Source organism: Pelodiscus sinensis, chromosome 4 (assembly GCF_052426305.1).
Source record: "Pelodiscus sinensis isolate ZL-2025 chromosome 4, ASM5242630v1, whole genome shotgun sequence".
Classification (NCBI taxonomy): domain Eukaryota; kingdom Metazoa; phylum Chordata; order Testudines; family Trionychidae; genus Pelodiscus; species Pelodiscus sinensis.
In genome coordinates, this window is record NC_143055.1 from 52,165,531 (window position 1) to 52,180,162 (window position 14,632).

The 14,632-nt window shown below is 43.5% G+C and overlaps 1 protein-coding gene across 3 annotated transcripts in view; it reads right to left on the bottom strand.

The window, feature by feature from the left end:
• Nucleotides 1-14,632, bottom strand: part of AASDH (aminoadipate-semialdehyde dehydrogenase) — a 93,014-nt gene that overhangs the window by 68,131 nt on the left and 10,251 nt on the right. For all 3 annotated transcript variants that reach the window (XM_089777870.1, XM_089777871.1, XM_089777868.1), the window contains exons 4-7: nucleotides 13,436-13,556; nucleotides 10,751-11,091; nucleotides 6,253-6,445; nucleotides 1,993-2,234 (exon numbers count right to left, since the gene is read on the bottom strand). In XM_089777870.1, coding sequence (XP_089633996.1) covers nucleotides 1,993-2,234; nucleotides 6,253-6,445; nucleotides 10,751-11,091; nucleotides 13,436-13,556 — 897 coding nt within the window. The remainder of the gene's footprint in view (nucleotides 1-1,992; nucleotides 2,235-6,252; nucleotides 6,446-10,750; nucleotides 11,092-13,435; nucleotides 13,557-14,632) is intronic.

A 14,632-nucleotide genomic window follows, 5' to 3' on the forward strand; every position in this document is an offset into this window, starting at 1 on the left:
CTCCTATTTTTATAGCATCAGCTCAAGCAAAGCTAGTGCATATCAGCGTACCCCCATGCTGAGAAGCATACACTGAACTTCAGTATAAATGTTTAAAAAAAAAAATCCAAGTCTTCTATATGTACAGGCAGTCCCCGGGTTACGCGGATCCGACTTAAGTTGGATCCATAGTTACGAACGGGGCTTTTCTCGCCCCAGAGCACGTGGGCGGCGGGACTGCGGCGCGTCTCGGTCCCGCCGCCCGCGTCTCCCTGGTCTGTTGGGGGGAGGGCGGGCGCGCAGCTAGTGCGTCCGCCCCCGCCCCCCCAGCAGACCAGGCTTTTCTCGGGACGCCTGTGGTAGAGCAGCGGGGGCGCTGCCGGTTGGTCCCACAGCACCGCTCTCGGCGCTACTGGACCAACCCGGCAGCACCCCAGCTGCTCTGCCCCAGGCGCCCCCAAGTCAGTCGCTGCTGAAACTGACCAGCGGCTGACTATAGGAAGCCCGAGGCAGAGTTGCTCTTCCCCGGGCTTCCTGGAATTAGCCGCTGATCAGTTTCAGCAGCAGCTGACTTGGGGACGCCTGGGGTTCTTAAGTTGAATCTGTATGTAAGTCGGAACTGGCGTCCAGATTCAGCCGCTGTTGAAACTGATCAGCGGCTGATTCCAGGAAGGCCGGGGCAGAGCAACTCTGTCTCGGGCTTCCTGTAGTCAGCCGCTGGTCAGTTTCAGCTGCAGCTGAATCTGGACACCAGTTCCGACTTACATACAGATTCAACTTAAGAACAAACCTACAGTCCCTATCTTGTACGTAACCCGGGGACTGCCTGTACTACAAAACAGTAGCAAAGGACCCACAAATCCATCTTTCCTGCCAAACACCTTTAAAAGCCTGGGGCTAGATTCAAAGCTCTGCCAAGCATAAGCAAAACACACAGGCTGTGTCTAGACTGGCAAGTTTTTCCAGAAAATCATCTGCTTTTCCGGAAAATCTTGCCAGCTGTCTATACTGGCCGCTTGAATTTCCGGAAAAGCACTGACGATCTACTGTAAAATCATCAGTGCTTTTCCGGAAAAACTATGCTGCTCCCATTCGGGCAAAAGTCTTTTTCCGAAAGACTTTTGCGCAAAAGGGCCAGTGTAGACAGCAAAGTAATGTTTTCCGCAAAAAATCCCAGATCGCGAAAATGGCGATCGGGGCTTTTTTGCGGAAAAGCGCGTCTAGATTGGCCACAGACGCTTTTCCGCAAAAAGTGCTTTTCCGGAAAAGCGTCCTGCCAATCTAGACGCGCTTTTCCGAAAATCATGCCACTGTAGACGTAGCCATAGAGAGGAAGAAGCCTAGGGATCCAGCTGCAGTTCTCTGACCTTAGGAATGGTATCCTGCTGACTCTTTTCCTTAATGCTACATACCAGCACAGATTTACATTGGATGACTATTGGCCTAAGGAGCCATTCATCACTCAGGGCACAATGTACAGTACTCCAATCATGAGGATGGTGCCAGCTGTCTGGAGTACAGACTGTTGTTGTAACTGGGGTATAGGCATTCTGGCTCACGCCTATTGCAGTGCAGACATACTCTGAGCAACTTCAGAAAATCACTTTAGGATTTTCTGAAGTTATATTCATGGAGTAATTTCAGAGCAACTATTTGCTGAACAGTAAGATATGGAGAATGGCGGTAACAATGTTTCCCTGTTTTACGGGGCCTACTTTGAAGTGAGTGAAAACACATTATATATGTGCTAAAGCATTGTTACTATATCTATTATTGGATTTAATTATCGTGCTAATAACCGCTGTGAGAACACAACATTTTGAAATAAAGTCAAGCATCACTGCTATTTCTAAACCTATGTTCGTCAGCAGATATACTCCCACATATGCAACTTCCAGCAAAGTGAATGTGGATTCTGCCTTCAAACAAGTTGTAGTGTTGAGAGAGCTGATCACCAACTACTACATATTTTGTGTGCACCAAAGCAGCAAACAAAACAGTGAAATTTCTCACCGAACATCAGAACTAAGAACCTCTTCAGGAATCCTATAGCATGTGGCCCAGCTTGAGACTTCAGTGATGCCATAGAGATTAAAAACAAGTGTTTTGTTTTCCCTGCCTTTCCAGCTTTTCAAGACATTCAATGCAGGAAATGCTTCTCCACCAAGGGCTAAGATACGGAGTGAAGTGCTGGCAGACAACACAGTTGACTTAATAAACTGAGCTCCAAATCGTCTGAGAAATGTTGGCGTTACCTGAGCAATGTAAACAAAAAAAGGGCATGTGTGTAACAAAGATATTTATGCTCTTACAGATTATGAAAAACTGCAGGTCTACAAACACAGTACGCTGCAATCTCTCAGGAGTTTCTCAAATGTAGAAAAAGCTCAATAATGTTCCTCATCAAAGTGCTGAACAGATCTCCAAATCAATGGAGTGGTGAGAAAGGATGTGGGTAAGAAAAATAAAATGATCTCTGATGGAATTTTAAAGTGTAGGTTGTTACACATTCTGAAAAATTTACATATGGGGGTGAGGAGGAGAGCACCCTGCGAGCATCAGCTCCCGCCTGCTTCTCCTAACCCTCTGTTCCACTATCTCTGAGACAATCCTCTAATAGCCAGTTACGGTTCTGTCTCTAACCAGAGGCAGTTCAGAAAGAACTCAGGTGACACTGTAAATAAGAAGCAGACAGCATTATCTCCAATAAATGTAAACGAACTTGTCTTAGCAACTTGCTAAACAAGAAGTAGGGCTGAGTGGACTTGTGGGTTCTCATTTTATGCTGTTTTGTGTTTGAGTGCAGTTACGTAAAAAATAGTTCTACATTTGTAAGTGGCACTTTTATGATAAAGGGATTGCAATACAATATTTGTGTGAGATTAACTGAAAAATACTATTTCTTTAATTTCTATTATTTTTACAAATAGTTATTACTATATGCTTTGTATTCTGTGCATAAATTAAAATATATTTGAAAATGGAGAACACCATCCAAAATATTTATTGTAAATTTAAATTGGTATTCTATTACTTGCAGTATGATTAAAATATAGATTAATCACAATCGACAGTCCTATGAAAAACCAATAAGGGATACATACAGAAAATGGAAGGAGGAGAATGTCACTAAGAATGTATGCATTGAAATAACATGATCATGGAGGAACAAAATCAGGAAAGTCAAGCCAATGCAAGTAATTGAGTTATAATTGACAAGAAATGTTAGTGACTAGAAGGGGTCCTACAAATGTGTCAGACTAAAAAGAAAATCAGGGATGGCATGGGCCTGCTGCTCAATGAAGGTGATTTGTTAATATAAAATAAGGTGGAGTTGCTCAATGCCCATCTAATTGCATCCTCTCACAAAAAATAACATGTGACCAACCTACTGGCTAAGTTATAGATAAGAAAGGGGAAGATATGTGGATTGGGATAAATAAGCCAGAGATGATCTGACTAATTTGAATGAATTTAAATAAGCAGGGCCTGATGCTATTCACCCAAGGGTACTCAAGGAATTAACTGAAGAAAGCTTGATGCCACCAGCGAGAACATTTGCAAACTCATGAACAACAGGAGAGGTGCCAGCATAGTGCTCATCTTTAAAAAGGAGAAAAAGCAGGAGATGTGGAAAGAGAGAGACTAGTCAGCCTGGCCTTGATACATGGAAAGTTACAAGACTAATGTAGAATATATTCCATTTGCAAATAGATGGAGGATGAACATGTGATCACTAGCTGCCAGCATAGATTTATCAAGAACAAATTATGTCAAACTACTTTGATTTTCTTCGTTGACAAATGTAGTGGATATAATACACCTAAATTTCAGCAAGGTTTCTGAGACAGCCCCACATGACAGTTTCATAAGTAAGCTAAAGAAATGTGGACTTGATAGTTCTACCATGAGCTATATACGTAACTGATTAAACCACAAACAAACAGTAACTATTAACGGAACAATATCAGAATGGAAGGTCGTCTCAAATGGGGCTCCATAGGTATCTGTTTAGGGTCTGGTTTTATTTATTATCTTTATTAATGACCTGGCTATAGGAAAAGAGAATATACTGATCAAATTTGGAGATGACCCAAAGCTAAGAGGGGTTGCAAACCCTTTGGATGATAGAATTAAAATTCAAAGTAATTTTGATAAATTGGAGAACTGGACTTATAGACAGCAAAATGAAATTTGACACACACAAATGTACGGACTACATTTAGAGGGGAAAACCAACAAAGGTACACATACAAAATGGGAGAAAAGTAGGCAGAGAAAAGTAGCAGAAAAAGATCTGGATGTTGTGGTGGATCACAACCTCAACAGGAGTCAACAGTATGTGTTTGAAAAAAAAAAAAAAAGAAAAAAAAGAAATGTGATTCTGGGTTGCATTAAAGGAGGCGCAGTATATGCAAGTCACTGGAGGCAATAATACCACTCTATTCAGCACTGGTTAGGCCACAGCTGGAGTACTGTGTTCAATTTTTGTTACTGCTGTATAGAAAGAATGTAGAGAAACTGGAAAAGATCCAGAAGCAAGCTACAAAGAAGATCATAAAGATAAGATGGAAGACAGGTACCCAAAGGTTGAAGGAAATGGGTATGCTTAGTTTGGAAAAGAGGAGATTAAGGGGGTACAAATCATGTATCTTGGAAAAGGGGTAGATTAGATGACCGTTGCAAGTCCCTTCTAACCCTATAGTTCTATGATTCTATGAAATAAATCAGAGCCTTTTATTTAACTGTTAGCATTCAACAGATTATTCAAACTTTGATGACTCCTAAATGGAAGTGATTCAGGAAAGGACAAAATTATTTTTTCCTGCAAGTTGCTCAATTCTGTTCAGAAAGGTCAGAATCCTCACAAGGACAGCAGCCTTGAAGTTTGAGGAATACTATCAAATAAATTATTTGTCAAGTAAATCGTAAGTGAATTGGTGCCATTTATTTCACTAAGGACCCTTCTCTTTAGTGATCAAGATAAGTTTTTAAATTTGCATTTACTTGAGTTTAAAATAACTATCAAAATGTCCAATCACCTTAAAGCCTAAAATCAGACTGACTGCTAATGAAACATCCGATTTGATAATTATAGCTGCAAGTTAGAGAAAAATAGGCCGGGGGAGAAACCATCAGGCAGGACAGCAGTCAAGATGTTTTAGTAAATCCGGAAAGAGACTGTGCATAAAAAGATTGCTGTGGGTCCTTTTCTTGCTGTGTAGAAGTATCCTGTAGAACCAGGATTTTACTTACAACCTCCACTGTAAACAGAGCAGAAGTAAGAGGATCCAGAAATTAATATTTTTTAACAACTGGATTATTTTTGCTGTGGTTTCTTCCCTTAATTGTTAAGTAAACCTGAATTTACATCCACAACCACCTACTTCCTCTGGGAGAGAAGAACGTCTTTAAGAAGAGCTTGTGCGTGCAGGTGGGAAGACTAAAAAAATTATTTTGGGAAACTGAGGGCAGATATAAGTGAGGTGCAGGAGGCAGAAATATTACTGCCTGTATCTAAAACTTAAAGCAGACTAAGAAACAACTGACATAGATCCACTTCCCCCCCACAAATAGAGATGTTTAACTGTTTTAGTCAAGCATTTGCCTTTGCATAATACCATATTGTATTACAGAATATGCAATTGGGTTTATTCAATTAATAAGGACTACAAAGGGCCATTATTTCTAGTATATTCTACAGGCAAATTAGATTTTAGTCTGTTAAAATTCAGATCACAGGAGGTACTCTCTCTCTCTCTACCACAAGAAAGAAGCCAGTGCACCCTTATAAATGGCCAAATTTATTGAGGAAATAATCATGTTATGTTATAAATGGTACTACTGATGGATACTTTCCTTCTTTTATCATATTTTGGCAATGGGACTACTTCCATGATTGAGAATTACCTACATCTGCAAGATCAAGCTCATTATTTGGTGCCAGAATGAATGTCAGAAGAAATTTAAAAGATACATAATTAGCAGAAGCCTTCAGGTGAATGTCAGCCCTGTTTTCAATCAAATCTCATCTGTCATATATCACTGAGAATAATCCTTTCAAATGGTAATTTATTAACTTTATGAAGCTCCAGTACGCTGTAGCAAAGAGGATAACAGATGCATAAAATCCAAAAGGAACTTATGCTGAAGGAAAAACTTCTTTAACATCATCATTACTGTCTAGTGTTATACAAAACCAGCACACACAGGCAAAGAATAAAACAAAACACATCCCTCATATCTCAATAGGACCCCTTGTGAATGGCCTACCTGCAATACTGTCACCCTGTTATGGTGAAAAAGAGCAGAAGACAACTTCTGAGGCATCATTTTAATTGGGTTTGGTACTATAAGCACAGAAGCTCCACTTGTCAGAGTAATGAACAACTCAACTACAGATGGATCAAATGTCAGAGGTGAGGCCATAAACACCATATCATCTGGTGTGATCTTGAATATGGATCTAAAATATAAAAAGAGGCCAGAATTATTAAATGTGGTGCATATAAAAGCTGGTCCTATTGAAGTCTGGGAAGGCAAAAGCCCACCCATGGCTAACGAACCCTCCACCAGCCTACAGGGAGGATTAACTGAAACTAGGAAACCAACTGATTATGTGGGGTAAAGAAAAAAATCAGGGGCACGTGTGAATGCCAAAGGGCCTAAACAATGAAGCTGGAAGAGGATACCGAACAAAGCACTTCGGTCAGTGCCCACTGTGTCTCAAAAGCATTGAGCGAGCCAGTAGATGCCACCTAGAACTCTGCCCGCATGCATGAACGGAGAGAGGAATGGAAACAGGCCACACAATCAGAGGCTCCTCCTTCATCCAGCCTCTGCTCCCTGGTGTTATGAATGGCCATACCTAGGGGGGAGGTGGCGAAGGAGTGACTTCACCACAGATGGGGTGCACATAAATAGGGAAGGGGAGGGAAAAGTGCACCCAGAACATCAATAAGAGGTTCTGGAGGATCCAGAAGAGGAGCTGCAATCTGGCACACAAGACAGATGTGTGCCAGGGTCTCCATCATGTCACTGAAGAGGCAAGCTTTAGGGACCTGGGTAACCACACCAGGTACATGCCCGTGCTCAGTATGTCATGCAGTATGCATTAACTGATGATCCCAACAGGCTGAGAGACCAAAGTTGAATATAAACTGACACACTGGGTTCCGCACCTGCCACTTTGTTCCTGGGTGGGATATAAGGGTGGTGAAGTGACGCACGAGTAAAGACAGATGGTGTCTTGGTGCAAAGTATGCAGTTCTTGCATTTTAAACTCATAACTTCAGGTTGTGTTAGAGCAGCGATACTCAGTCCATGGATAACAAGCCACATGTGGCTCTTTCAGGTGTAGCCTGCAGCTCCCTCCTAGAATGCTAGAAACAGCTGATGGTGCTCCTGGAGTGAGAAAGTCACCATTCCACCTCCTCCCTTACAGAGCACCACAAACAGCTGACTCACAGCGCTCCTGGAGAGACCCCACACTCTTCCCCATCCCTTCAGGAGCATGACTGGCAGAACAGGGCTAGTTGAGCTCAGAGTCAGAATAAGCTCCAGGAGGGAGACCACTTCTCCTTGTTGGATCTGGCACAAAGACTGTGGATGTAAATAGCACTGCTGCATGGAATGGTAAAGTGTGGATGGAGGGAACAAATCAACAGCATGGTGTGCTCACCCGACTAGTGGAGCTTGAAACTGTAAACTGCTAACATTAAGATTATAATTAAAAATTATTTAGAATTCTTTGAACAATCACATGCATTCCTCTGGTGGATGTTAGCTACATGGGCACAAAAACTGTACAGGCAGTCCCTGACTTATGCGGATCCGACTTATGTCGGATCCGCAGTTATGAACGGGGCTGCCCGGAGGACACGGACTGTGGGACCTCGCGGTCCTGCCGCCCATGTACTCCGGGGCTTTCTCTGCGTCTACCTGGTCTGCAGACCAGGAAGCCGCGGAGCAAAGCCGCGGAGGGGCTCGGGCAGCGAGGCAGCCCAGGCGCGCCTGGGCTGCCTCGCTGCCCGAGCCCCCCCGCAGCGTTGCAAAGCCTCGGGGGAAGCCGGCAGCGGGGCAGCCCAGACGCCCCGCGGCTGTCCCGCTGCTGGCGTCCTCAGAGGCTTTGCTCCCCATCTTCCTGGTCTGCTGGTCTCCAGCAGACCAGGGAGACTGGGAGCAAAGCCGCGGAGGAACCAGGCGGCGGGACCACGGTGCGTCTCGGTCCACCGCCCGCGTCTTCCTGGTCTGCTGGGGTGGGGGAGGCGCAGCTAGTACGCCCCTCCCCTCCCAGCAGACTAGGCTTTTCTCCAGACGCCTGTGGCAGAGCAGCTGGGGTGCTGCCGGTTGGTCCCGCAGCACCGCTCTGGGCGCTACTGGACCAACCCGGCAGCACCCCAGCTGCTCTGCCCCAGGCGTCCTGATTCAGCCGCTGCTGGTCAGTTTCAGCAGCGGCTGAATCAGGACGCCTGGGGCAGAGCAGATGGGGTGCTGCTGGGTTGGTCCAGTAGCGCCGAGGAGCGGCGCTACTGGAGCAACCCAGCAGCACCTCAGCTGCTCTCCCCCAGGCGTCCCCAAGTCAGCTGCTGCTGAAACTGACCAGCGCTGACTACAGGAAGCCCGAGGCAGAGTTGCTCTGCCCCAGGCTTCCTGGAATCAGCTGCTGATCAGTTTCAGCAGCAGCGGACTTGGGGACGCTTGGGGTTCTTAAGTTGATTCTGTATGTAAGTCAGAACTGGCGGTCAGTTTCAGCAGCGGCTGAATCTGGACGCCAGTTCCGACTTACATACAGATTCAACTTAAGAACAAACCTACAGTCCCTATCTTGTACGTAACCCGGGGACTGCCTGTACATTATGAAAGCAATGAAAAATGCAAGTGCCAAGATGAGTATAAATCCTTTAGAAAGGAATGAGAATATGATTATTTCTTTGTGCCCAGTAGTGGAGGTAAATGTATAAATCTAATCTGGAACAATTCCATTGCCCAATTGAAAAAAATCTGACAGCCAGTCATTTAAATGCTAAATTTAGTTTTCATTGTATGGAAAAATTATTTGAAAAATTAGAGTATGTTAATATATTTAATATTAGTGTGTGTGTTTGGTGGTGTGCAGGGCATACAGTAGAATGTGGATCATTTGGGGTACGTCTATATTACAAGGCAAAAATTGAATTAAGCTATGAGACTTGAGCTACATCAATTGCATCGCTTAAGTCAAAATAGCTTAATTCATTTTTGGCACTGGCTACACAGCAGGAAATCAAAGGACGAACACTCTTCCTTCGACTTCCCTTACTCCTCGTGAAATGAGGGTTACCCTGAGTCACGGTAAGAAGTCCTCAAGTTCACCATTACTTTGAAATAACGACTTGTAGTGTAGACATGCTCTTTGTTATTTCCGAATAATATCAGTTATTACTAAATGATGCTGCTTTGTAGACAACCCCTTGGTTAATGGTAGTTGAAAATGCGGCTCCTGAATTACGTAACAGAGAGTATCACTGTGCTAGAGCATATCCTTCAAAAAGACATCCACATCCACTTTCTGCATGCTGTAGAGCAGTGGTTCCCAAACTTTTTGGCATCATGCCCCTCTTCTGATTTTTGAGAAACCCTCACGCCCCATTCCCCAAGAGCAGCAAAACTTGCTGGAGTGGAGGGGGGGAAGAAAGAAAAAAGGAACTGACCGGGCCGAAAAACAAAAATAGCAGCAAAACTTGGGGTAAGGGGAGGGAATTAATGGGGGGAGCCTGGGTCACCTCGCACCCCCCCTGGAATTTCTTCACGCCCCCCAGTTTGGGAACCCATGCTGTAGAGGATGGCTCAGAGCAGATTTTGAATGGTCTGTGCTCATTCATCAATACTGTTTCTACAGCTGTATTCCATCCTGGGCTAGTAGTCTTTCCAGCACTAGTATTTTCCAGCAGGTATACCAGAACAAAGAAGAATTAAGAAAACTAGAACAGTAATTAGGATTTAAAGAGGAAAATAATTCCTATATGGGGGTTGGAAGGAGGTATCTAAGAATCACAAATTCAATTTCAAACTGTCTGTATCTATTTCACTTAGTGTGAAGAATCAAATATCTATATTATGATCAACTACCACAATCCTGTAACAGATCCATAACTTAAGGCTAAATTACTGAAGTCCTCAAATAATGATTTAAAAACTGTATTACAGATAATCCATAACTTGCACTAGTTTAAACCAGCATGTGACCAGTGCCTCACAGTGCAAAGGAAGGTCTCTGCCAATCTGACCCAGGGGAAAATTCCTTTCAAACCTCAAATATGGCAATCAGTTGGACCTGGGGCACATGGGTCTTCAACTCTAGTTGGCGTCAACTGTTTGCAGAAAGAAGTTGTGAAGAGTATTTCTTCCGAAGTGTCTCTGTTATTCCTGGTAGTTCAATGCTATACCAGATAGTAGTCTTTGGCACAGTCTCCCCTTAACCACATTTTAAAATCAACTTATTTTGCAGTAAACAATTATGACTTCCAAGTTAATAAAGCTCTCAAAAGAGAACCAATTCTAGCCTTATATACATACTCAGCTGCAGCTAGCTTTGACAATTTTTCCCCTTTTCTTTGCAGATCAGTTAAGATCATCTCCAGTGAGGTTATTCACAAAATACAGCATGACTATTACTATCAATGCCAAAAAAATACAAGCATGGTTAGATATTAAGTTACTTTGAACATCAGGCCCCTAAATGACAGTCCTTTGAAAATAATAAAAAGGATAATTTAGAAAGTGAACTTACTTAAGATGAAGAATATTTGGAATGATACATTTATGAGGTACTCTGACTATTTTGGGGATCCCTGTAGTTCCTGATGTATGCAAGATGTAGGCTAAAGAATGCTGCTGCCTAATATCCAAAAACCCCCTTTTTGATGGCTTTGCTTCAAGTTGGTCCAGGTCAGTTATGTAACCTGTCTTCGAATTACTTGTATCTTTGGATATTCCGTTTTTGTCTTCTGTACCATCTAGCAGGAGATTCACATCAACATCATTCCAATTGATTTGGAAAAGCGTTAAACCAACATGTTCTATTGCAAAAGAACTCTGGCAAAACCAGCCGGCATGGGATATTTTGAATTTCTGTAAGAGAATAAAATAGTTTAACAGCAAATTAAAGACAAAGTTCAGTGCAGTTTTACTGTCGCCATCCCCAAACTGTACTATTAACAATAGAGACTGAATTCTTCCAAAAGTGACAAGTAATTTTGAATGCCTCTACTTTTGAGATCCCAATGTGAGATAGCTTTAAAGAGTCTGGTTTTCAGACAGCAGCTGCTTACTGTTTTTAAAAATTATGGATAAATTAAATACTCCCAACAAATGATGATCTAAAGTAGTAATAAGCTAGGCTACATCTAGACTACATGGCTCCGTTGACGGAGCCATGTCAAATAAACTATTTGTCATAGTCAAAGAAGCTGACTGACTACCATTAAGATAAAAATGGCCACCGCACTGTGCCGATGATCAGCTGACCTGGCACAGTGCGGTAGTCTAGACGCGGCGTGGTCGACAAGGGAAGCCTTTGTCAACCACTCCGGTAAACCTGATTTATCTTAGCGGTTGACAAAGGCTTCCCTTGTCGACCGTGCCACGTCTAGACTGCTGCGCTGTGCCGGATAAGCTGATCGTTGGCACAGTGCGGTGGCCATTTTTATTTTAATGAAGCAGGGATTATTTAAATCCCCGCTTCGACTATGCCAATTAAACTATTTGACATGGCTCCGTCGACGGAGCCATGTAGTCTAGACGTAGCCCGAGATGTGTACAAGTTTCCTTAAAGAGCTCTGCATTCCAGTCTTGGTGTACAACCCTGATTGGGCAGGAAGACTGGTGTGTTCCTGCACACCATTGTGGAATATGTTGCAATACCAGGGAGGTGAGTAAGTGAGCAGGAAAATAAAGTGATGTCTAAAGAAAAAACTACCAGGTGATGCACATTATCTGAAAATGTCTGTGTAAGACTAGGGATGTCAAATTGCATTTAATCAACTAATTGATTAGTTTAGTTGATAAGCGGAAAAACTGAAGAGCTGTAGCAGGGTGAGATTCTAGCCCGAGAGCTAATTCTTCTGCAGCTCTGACTTTTCCATGTATTAACTGCTGGCAGGTTCTTAATACATTTAAAAGGCTGAAGTGCAAAGGGGGAGACCACTGTGAGCTGAGACAGCGGATTCCTGGCTCATGCCTGCGCCCGCTGCACTTCAGCTTTTTAAAATGTATTGAGCCAAGTGGGTCTTAATACATTTAAAAGACTGGAGCACAGCGGAGGGGAACCAGGCACGAGCTGGGAATCAGCTGATACCTGGCTCGTGCTGAGTCCTTCACTATGCCTCTACCTCCCCTGCCCCTGCTTCCGCTCCCCCCACTTGCTGCCTTTGATAGAGGCAGCAAAGGGGAGGGGGAAGCGACTAGTGAAGTCACTACTTGACTATCTGATAAGCATATGCTTACAACTCTAATGTAAGACCAAAATAAATCACCACTTCGGTGCTGCCAAACCAGTTGCCAGCTCATGCCAACACCTCCCTACTCACCATGGCACAGAGACAGATGGAGAAGCCAGTTGCTCTGAGTCTTAGCACTGCTTCCGGCCTGTGGGCCTAGTGGGGTGGGTTGTGGGCCACATTGAAAGGCTTGGCAGGCCAGATTTGGCCTCCGGGCTGTGTCTTGCCCAGCCCTGTACTAGGGCTAGTTTACACTTAACACATTACAATAGTACAGCTGCACCACTGTAGCATTTCAATGGAGATAATACTATGCCAACAGGAGGGATTCTCCTTGAGATTAGTAGGTAAGTCAACAGGAGAATTCTCCCCTCAACCTATATCCTTTTATGCTGGGGGTGTTGGTTTAAATGTGTGACTCAGGATAGGGATATTTCACACCCCTGAGTGACACAGTTATACCAACCTAATTTCCTAGTCTCCAACAGGACGTGTTATCTCCTGTCCAATAAAGAAAGCCCAGCAACACCAGTTATCTTTGGTGTGAGATCTAATGTACAACTTTATTTGGGTAAGTGACTCATCCTTTGGGACTGGGAGTAACCAGTAGCATTGTTGTGACTTTTGGCTGGTTTCTTATGTCATCACAAAGGCAAATTTAAATGAATGGAGAGAGAGTTCAAAGTATCCAAGGAGTCTGGTTCTGACTCTGCATTAAGACGATCATAGTGCCTGAGTTTACACTTGATAAACTGGTGAAATCTAAGTACATAACACCAAACCAATGAGGAGTTGTGCACTGCTTCTAAACAGTCTCCAGTATGGTTGAGACTCGTGTTCTTGATCACTGCAGAACAGATTGAAAACTACTCACTTTCAAAATGAAGATAATTACATCTGAACTCTTGGTAAATAGTTAACTACTGCAAATTTCTAAATCCCATTTTAATGTTCCTTTTAGCATCCTTAATACTTACATTTATTTTGTCATTCTCAACAAGGATATACCGAAGGTTACATTTCTTCATAAAATAGGTAGATAACATTGGTGGTGCATCTGGATCAAGAGGAGAATACGCAGCTGGAACTTGGAGGATTCTAACAAGGTGAAAATTCTAGTCAGATAATGGCATTGTAAAAGACAAAGTTAAAATAAATTTTGTTTATATAAATTCCATGTTTCTTTTATGCTGTGAGGTTCCTTAGTTTCCAGTCATAAACCAGTCCATGAGTCTTCTATTTGGGGAGGCTTACACAGGATTGTCTGAATCTCCCCAGAAGTGGGGAGGCTGCCCAAGCCTGGATAGAAGCTCACCTTCCCCTCCCTCTCCCACATCTCTTCCCTCTAAAAATTTGGTACTATATGTAGCACTTACATACTAAGGATGTAAAATCCCATCTACTTAGTTACACATAATGCTAAAGCTATGTTTAACCAATTAAAGGGGGGGGAGGAGGAGGGCACTCCAACAGGGCTGGGGTGACCCCCTGACGTAGGCAGGGGCTGCTTCAGTCCAGCTGCTCTCACTCCCTGCATCTACCCCATGGGGGCTGCTGTGGCTCCTGGCCTCCCTGCAGAGGCTGCTGTAGCTGCCCCTGCTCCTGGCCAGCCCTTGCTAGGAGCCCACATACCCACACGGGGGGCTGCTCCCCGTTATCAGTTAACCGTTAAGGGTAATACTTACCTGCTAACTGTTTAACCAGTTACCATGAACATCCTTAATATGCATATGGAGCAGATGCACAATACATTTTAGGAATATCATAACTGTATTCTAACAAAGACAGATATAACCATCATCCCACTGTGATCAGTTAAGCTGCTTTTATAGAGATGTGTTTCTTCAATGCTTACTATTATCATTATTGTGCATATGAACCCCCTAGTGACTTAATATTAGGGGTATAAAAACGTAACCATGTAACCACTAAAAATCCTAGTGGTTACACAATTATACGCCACTTCAGGCTTTGAAGTATAAAACGTTTAAAAGTTAAACTTCACAGCACAACACGAAGCCGCCTTGGGAGCGGGACCCCTGCTCTGTGGGAGGCTTTGCTGTGTGTTACGGAGTGACAGCTGGCTCCACTACAGAGCTGCAATGAAGGCTACACTGCCCAACCTGGAGTAACAGATGGCTCCCTGGCAATGGGTCTGGCAGAGGGTCCCAGCC